General features: G+C 41.2%; 1 protein-coding gene across 1 annotated transcript in view; it reads left to right on the top strand.

Annotated features, from left to right (window-relative positions):
• The window catches only part of LOC140245319 (nephrocystin-3-like), a 34,346-nt gene extending 26,324 nt beyond the window's left edge, over window positions 1-8,022 (top strand). The window contains exons 21-24 of the mRNA XM_072324902.1: window positions 3,479-3,482; window positions 5,004-5,244; window positions 6,909-7,034; window positions 7,744-8,022. Coding sequence (XP_072181003.1) covers window positions 3,479-3,482; window positions 5,004-5,244; window positions 6,909-7,034; window positions 7,744-8,022 — 650 coding nt within the window. The remainder of the gene's footprint in view (window positions 1-3,478; window positions 3,483-5,003; window positions 5,245-6,908; window positions 7,035-7,743) is intronic.
• The last annotated feature ends 692 nt before the right edge of the window (window positions 8,023-8,714 follow it).

The raw sequence follows: 8,714 nt of genomic DNA on the forward strand, positions 1-8,714 counted from the left end.
AAGAGATTCTTAACTCACAGTTAAAAGGGATTAGGCCAAGTAAAAAAAGAAAGTAGTTTCTCGTCCGGGTTTTTTGAGCAAGGCGATGAGGGAGGTCCTTACTATTTGATATCTTACTATTTTTTCAAGGATCGTCAAAATGAAAGTAATAATGTGTTTCTCGTCCGGTAATTCTGAGAAAGGTAACGAGAGAGGGCTTTACAATTTTCTATATTCAATTTATGAAATGAAATATCACTCTGGTAGCTGTGTTATGAGACCAGGTCCCAAGTGTACGTCTTGCCTGCACTCTGCATTTTCAAACAAATAGATATATGTGCCATACTTGAAATGAAACTTCATGCATGCAGAAATACATTTGCTTTTTCTTTCCACTACAGATGTCAAGGGAACATGACCATCTTAATACTGGTATTTAGTGTTGTAATGGCTTTTCTGATACCAGTGTACTTGCAATTCTGATGTATTGTGCTATTAATTGAAACAGGTATAAAACATGTCATTCAACAAATGTACGACTGAAATAAATTCCATGATATTCAAAACACTGCTTTATTTACTGGTGATTGTGACTTTTTGTGTCCACACAGCTGGTATGTATATCTGCAGTTCTTCACAGTACAATTGTAGCACATTCAACTGGAAACTGGCTTGTACAATTGCAGATGGATGTCAAAATGATACTGGTATGGCATTCTAGCATTAGGCCAAAAAAAAAAAATGGTTTGTTTGCCCTTCGCGACCGACCGAAAATCACGGAAATTTCGGGTCGCGTTTTTTTTTTTTTTTTTTTTTTTTTGCTCTTTCAAGTTTATTTTTTTCCACAAATTTCACCTTCTACAAATTTGTGAACGGTTTTAAACCCAAAATTATCCATTTTAAGCTAGAGAAAGAATAAAAAAAGTCTAAAAATGTTTTTTTTTTTTTTTCATCTCATCGACCCGTCGTAATTGTGTTCGGGCCGCGCGGGTCCACAGGCTACGTTTTACAGCATGCATTGCATGCTACAATGTAGCAACCTTTTTGGCTCACATGCGTGCACGCGCACGAAATCCAATCAATGCATGTACAAATTGTATATCATGCACTTAGTACAGGTCTGCACACTGGCGACCAGTAGTCGCGCTAGCTTGCGCATTGGCGCTGCTCACGCACTGCCATGCCATGCATGTACAGTGTAACTGCTTTTCGTTTGCTTGCGATCGGCGGTCATGCCAGACAAGAAGCATTGATAGAATTAGAAGCGCACGCATTTCTGGGTCATTTTACTCACGATCCGATCCCGGCTTCGCAGCAGCGTGGCAGTTGACATGTTAGAATTAATCTACTTGTGTCGATTTTTAGAAAAGTAAAAACATATTCGATATTCAGCGATAGAGTAAATGGATCTGATTGCGTTCAGTTTCATTTTACACAGTCATTTCACAAATGAATATTTTCATTCGTTCAGAATGATCTCACAATGAAGATAGGCGCAAAAAGGATCACGAAATCGGCCCTTCTGTGTACTTTTTAGGAACGCATGCACAAAATGTGAAGAGATAATACTAGGGAGAAAAAAAAAATCATGAAATCATCGCAGTCCCGCTTACATATTTGAGGTAGAAATCGTCCCAAAAAGGATCATGAATTCGGCCGGCCGCGTCGTACACCTTTCAAAAGCTCATGTACGAAATGCGAAGAGATTATAGAGGAGAAAAAAAATAAATAAAGGACACAGTTGGTACGTGCATCATAAAAAATTACAGCCGAATAAAAATTCATGAAATCAACGCAATCCCGTTGAAATTTGAGGAAACAACAGGCGCAAAAAGGATCTTGAATTCAGTCCTGCATGCCGTGTTGGTTATCAAAACGCATGCACAAATGCGGCGAGATTATCGGGAGAAAAATAAAAAACACATTAAAACCCTTCTGGTGCGTGCATTACAAAAGATTACATCCGAAGTAATCAATGAAATCGCCACAAACCCGCTGATATTTGAGGTAGAAATAAGCGCAAAAAGGAACGTGAATTCGGCCGTGTCGTATACCTTTTAAGAACGCATGTACGAAATGGGAAGAGATTAGCGGGAGAAAAATAAAGGACACATTTTCATCCCCTTTTGGCGCTTGCATCATACAGATTACAGCCGAGTAGTAATTCATGAAAATTTCGCAATCCCGTTGAAATTTGAGTAAACAATAATAGGCGCAAAAAGAATTTCGAATTCGGCCCAGCATGCAGTGTATAGTTTTGAAAACGCATGCACAAATGCGAAGAGATTATCGGGAGAAAAATAAAGAACGCATTTTCAACCCTTCTGGTGCATGTATCACAAAAGATTACAGCCGAAATAACGAAATATCGCAATCCCGCTGATATTTGATGTAGAAATAGGCGCTAAAAGGATCGTAAATTCGGCCGTGACGTATATACGCATGTACGAAATGCGAAGAGATTATAGGGAGAAAAATACAGGACACATTTTCAACCCCTTTTAGCCCGTGCATCATAAAGATTACAGCCGAATAATAATTCATAAAATCATCGCAATCCCGTTGAAGTTTGAGGAAACAATAGGCGCAAAAAGAATCATGATTTTTGGCCGTGTCGTATATCTTTTAAGAACGCATTTACGGAATGCGAAGAGATTATGGGGAGAAAAATAAAGTACGCATTTTCAACCATTCTATCTATAGCTGGTGCGTGCATCACAAAAGATTACATCCGAAGTGATTTACTAGTATGAAATCGTCACAATCCCGCTGACATCTGAGGTAGAAATAGGCGCAAAAAAGTATCATGAATTCGGCCGTGTGGTACATCTTTTAAGAACGCACTTACGAAATTCGAAGAGTTTATCGGGAAAAAATAAAGGACGCATTTTCAACCCCTTTTGGCGCGTGCTTCGTAAAATATTACAGCCGAAGTAATTTATGAAATCGTCACAATCCCGCTAATATTTGAGGTGGAAATGGGCGCAAAAAGGATTGTGAATTCGGCCCTGCATGTCGTGTTCCTTTCAAGAACGCATGCACAAATGCGAAGAGATTATCGGGAGAAAAATAAAGAACCCCTTGTATCGCGTGCATCAGAAAATATCACAACTAAAAAATTCATTAAAGCATCGCAATCCAACTGACCACCAAGAGCAGGTTACGCAGCAAGTTCGTGCGCCGATGTTTAGAAAAAGTCGCAAACGCATTTGATACAATCTGATTTTGTTCATTATCATTTTACACTAATTCACAAACAAACATTCTAATTTTTTCCTGTCTTTATTTTTAAATTTCTTGTGCAATAAATAATGCAAGTTTAAAAAAAAAATACTAATCTGTAAAATGTACATGGGGGGGGGGGTACATCCATAAAAAACAAGAAAATAAGTTTGCAAGTCATTTAATGTTTTTTAAAATGTTGTCGTTGTTGACCGGTAAATTTTCTGTTCGGACCTGTAAAAAATGGTAAAACGGGGCATTTACCGGTCCGACAGAGACAGGTCGGACCGGCAGAAAAAATGGGTTAGTGTGCAGCCCTTCACAAGATGGCTACTTTTGCAGCATCCGTTACCAGCTGTCATGGCACCAAAACTGTTTGGAGTTCAGTTGCCAGCATCTCACTGGAAGGTACTTTTTTTTGGAGCTGTTTGCAAAATTTAACAAAAATGAACGTTATAAGTGTTTGTCAGTGAGTGTTTCTGCCTCGCGTACCGGGCCCTATAGCAAGACGTAAATTTGAATGAATCTCTTGGAGTTTTGAGTGCATTGACATGGAAAAAAGGGTACCCTGATATTAAAAAAAAAAAAAAAAAAAAAAAAAAAAAAAAAAAAACCGACCTACCGACCCTCTTGGGTTTTGGCAATTAAGGGCAAACAAACAATTTTTTTTTTTTGGCCTTAAAAGTTTAAAGATGTTTCTTCATGTTCTAAAAAGACATTTGATAATCACTCATTATTTGGATGATGAATGATTGTATAACAGTACACTATACAGATGATACCACTCACGGCTGTGTCCGTGAATTTACATCGTGAAGAAAAGTATCCCGCAGAAATACGAGACAAACCAGAATCCGTGGAAAAGTTATTTATTTTGTATATACACCCATTTAATAATTCTACATTTGCTGGAAAAGCGCATTCATTTTCTCTTCAAAATAGAATGTATCGCCGTGACAGACCAGGGGATGGGGGACCCTGGACAGCTACAAAACACGCACACTTTGCCGATATACGGTGCGGCACGGCCACTGCACTGGCACCACCAGGGAGGTGTGGACCTCCCTGCTGGCACCGTACCTTCTGACACTGCACACACATGCACATAGTCACAATGACATGAAAATGTATACAAACTCGATACCGTACAATCCTCACAAGCATTTGTACAGTACAATTCATCCGCTTAAAATATCAGAAACGGGGGAAAATACGAACAACGCGCGAAATATGCGTGGAATATCAGCGATTGTTCGCCAAAATGTTGCCGCTATCGCGTTCACGACGTACCGAGTGCGCTGTACATCACAGCCCGGTAGGCCGGCCCGCCGCGACGCCCATCCAACTACAGTGCAGTTCGACGCTTTGTGGGTCATTCCTTCTTGCCGATCGGCCGAGCTCGCAGTGTGAAATACATGCGTTATTACATACACACTACACACAGAAGCTACAGCTGTACTACAGTCTACAGCTAAGTAGATGACGCAAGGCGTAAAAATTAGAAATGAGACGTCACGATTGGTAGGTGAATTGTCGACCTTTTTTTTTTTTTTCTGCGGCCGAAAAAATAGTAAATATCAAAAAAGTCGATGCGGCAACTGATAATCGATGCGGGCGGGGAGCGGGTTGGGACGAGAATTATGAATTTCTTGGTATTTTCAGCGCCATTTTGAAAATAGTAAATAGTAAAAAAATCGATGCGGCGGCCAAAATCGATGCGCGCGAGGACGAGAAACTGGTTTCTTTTTTTACTTGGCCTTATGATAATGAGAGTGACTTTCATATTTCCATGTTCACCACAGAGCCGCAGAGAGCTACTTCAGACGAGCCCTGGCCATGCGTGAGTCTGTGCTGGGCCCAAGTCATGTGGACGTGGCCCAGAGTCTCCACAGTTTGGCCACCCTGCACACCGACAGGGACGAGACCGCCCTGGCAGAGGAGCTCTACGAGAGGGCGCTTTTCATCCGTAGCGCTTCCATGCCGCAGGACCACCCATTGGTGCTGGCAACGGCTAGAAGTCTGGCTGTTCTATACCGGAAACAGGTGGGCACCTCTCCCATGGCACTCCTTGTCCGTGCCCGACAGTTTGACCCATTGTCTACGGGAACCTATTGCCCCTGTTTTGAAGCAATGGGAATTCAAGTAGTCTCGGAAGCAACGGGTTACATGTTTCGTTAGCCCCTCTCGAATGTTTGGCTTTAACCCTATTACAGTATTCATCGCATAATCGGGACAGGTTGGGAGTAGCAAACATGGCCCCTTTAAGCGGGGTGCCCGATTTCGCGATGAGCACTCACCATACACTAACTGCATACGACATGTACATGTAGTGCACACACACACACACACACACACACACACACACACACATGCATACTGACGTACTGTACATGTACATGAATACACAACCACGGTACCCCTCGGCGCGACCCTCTAGCTCTCCCTGCACATGGCTTTGCTTATATGTAGTGGAGAAGAATGTTTGCGAAAGCATGTGTTTTGCAATGGCATGGATACTTATACACGGCGCTTTCGTGGCTATGCATGTACGTGTACTGGATGGACGGAGGTCAAAACACACCAGTCCGAAGCTTGCTTTGTAAGTTCGATGTAAACGACAACTGATAGGGAATCTTTGAAATATTGTTGTGGTATTTTGGTCCCAAAGATCGCTTGAAGAAAAATTGTCCCGTTTATCAGAGGTCCCCGCCCGATTATCCAGTGAAAATAACATGCATTGGAAATGTTTCTGGGAAGCGTATGTCATTTAAGCGAGGTTCCCGATTATCAGATGCCTGATTATGCGATGAATACTGTATTTCCGTTGGTAGTGGTGATGTGCCAACTATGCCAGTGGTCATTCTTTTGTGTTGAAGCGGACAGCATTGCTGTGTGTCCCTGTGTAGCCATCGAGCACTCCTCTCCAAATTTGATTCAAATTTTTCCAAGAGAAGACTAAATTGTGTGAAATTTCTGATCAAATTTGCCATAAGTCTAGTCATGGGAAACAAGAACATTTGTTGAGCTCTCTCTTCTCGGTTTGTTGTTTTTGAGGCTTCAGATACCACTTTTAGTGAGGTTGACTAGACTTTTGTCTACTATGATGTATGCACAACACAAGTAAATGTATCTCCTTGCTTTAGGAATCTCTTGTATATAAGCTGATTAGGAGTTACATTCTGTGTGTGAGCAGATAGGGCCATCTGAGAAAAAAAAAACAACAACATGAGACACAGAATTGTAACAAGCAGTGTCATAGACAGTGCACCTTAACAGTTTCTTTATGTAGCAGTGAAAGCACATTTCCAAACATCCAAGGGAGCATGTTAAAACTTAACCTGTTGAGGACGAGTCCCGAGTATACTCGGGCAAGCATCTATGGGAAATGTGTGTTATAGCAAAATTAAACCGTCCTCAGTGGGTTAAAAGCAAGTAGGATTATGAAAGTGGGTGATATCTAGCTTCTTTATTTTGTTCTGATGGTTTATAATTTTGGGCAATTTGAAACATGACTTACTGCGAACTGGTCTGTTGGTATGGAAATGTTGGTAACCTTGTGAATATCTTCTTTGTCTGAAATGTACGAACTTTGCATTGCTGATTTTTTTTGGAGCACCTTGGAGTGGATATGTTGCGCGTTATGAATGTCTATATTATTATTATTATCATTATGTTCCTTTTTCTTTTATACATGTAATCCATGACAGGGCAAGTTTGACAAGGCTGAGCCCCTGTACCTGCAAGCTGTGGAATCCAAGGAGAGAAAGCTTGGAGGGAACCACCCCAGTCTGGCCACAGCTCTCGTCAATCTGGCTGTACTCAGGTGCCAACAGGTAGATACGAGATTTGATCACCATTTTCTATAGAAGAACACTTGGATCATTGCATAACCAATACTGATGTGATAAAAACTACTCCGTACACATTTGATACAGTGATCTCACCCAGTAATAATACCAATAGGCAACTTTAGTGTGTGGCTGCCTGGCCTGCAAAAGATGAAATACTGTAAAACCAGGATTGTCTGCGTGCATTTTAATTTTGCAAATTTTGCGAGAGCCAAGATTCATGAAATGAAAATAAACATGAAATCTTCCTGTCTACACTATATGCATTGAATGCCAGTGGCAACTCACGAAAATTTTATGCTGTGTAAAAGGTCATCGGCTCTAATTCGCAAAAATTTCATGCTGGAAAATATCTTGCTTTACAATATTGTGATTTTAGGCATCACTCTGCCCCTGCACGATTGGAGCAGTGTTTACCCCTTCTATATATATATATATATATATATATATATATATATATATATATATATATATATATATATATGCAAAAACATCTTGTAAAAATGTCTGTGACCTCCTCATTCGCGAAAATAGCTGTAGGTGAAAATCAAAGCTTATACAGTACACTTCTTCAATCATGTGATTAACAAAGAAAATTGAAGCTTACTGTATAATAGTCTGTAGCAGTGAATATAATCACCAAGTTCTGATTGAGTCTTTTGTTTCATTTGTAATGTAAAAAAAAAAAAATCAGGGTAAGCATGATGAGGCATCTCCGCTGTACGAGGGCGCCCTACGGATCTACGAGGAGCACTTTGGGCCGAACCACCCCCGCGTGGCGGACACGCTGCGCAACCTTGCCGTGCTGCGCTACGAGCAGGGCAACTTCCAGGACGCGGCCGTGCTCTACAAGCGGGCCAACGAGATCAAGGAGATGGAGAGCTATGGGAGCAAGCCGATGTCGAGGCGGTCGTCGAGCGCCGGCTCCACCATGCTGAAGCTGGCCTCGCAGGTCCACGCCACCTCGAGGTAGCACACCAAGGCCTTGACTCCAGCTCAGTGTTGTCAATACAAATGCCAACTATCTGAGGATGCAGAGTTCTATAGGCTGGAAATCACATTGGTAGTTTAAGTTGTAATAGTCCATGGATTTTGCTAATTTCAGTGTGCATAAATGTGTGTGAGAATATATACTGACGAACATTCAATGATGTATGCACGCCGCCTAGCGCGTGTGAAAGGTATGCCAGTTTCACACCTGTTTTAGTCCATAGACTAACTTTAAACCTTGGGTTTTGTGAATCCGGGCCAATGAATCATCATGTGAAAGCAGTACTTACCGCACATAAATACAATTTTACATTGTACGCATTGCTTTTAATATCAAGAATGAGCAATGGCAGGTAAACCCATTTCGGGCAAACTAATTTTGCTATAACAAGCATATCCCATAGACGCTTGCCCGAGTATACTCTGGACTAATCTCCAATGGGTTAACAGGCTTAAAAATTACGATGAGGTACTTTATATAATTATTTTTGTTTCCTTTATACTGTATGAGCTAATCTGTGCAAGCGTGTGATGTAGTCATTTCTTGCTACTGATGATGTCTGTTTGATTGTTCTGTCTAGTGATGTTGACTGTTCTTCGTGCTACACCTTGACGCTTTGTCATATCTTCATTGAGGTTTTGAAGCGAGCATCACCTTGAGAAGTGTAAAAGTAG

The sequence above is a fragment of the Diadema setosum genome, chromosome 22 (assembly GCF_964275005.1).
Source record: "Diadema setosum chromosome 22, eeDiaSeto1, whole genome shotgun sequence".
NCBI classification, from domain to species: domain Eukaryota; kingdom Metazoa; phylum Echinodermata; class Echinoidea; order Diadematoida; family Diadematidae; genus Diadema; species Diadema setosum.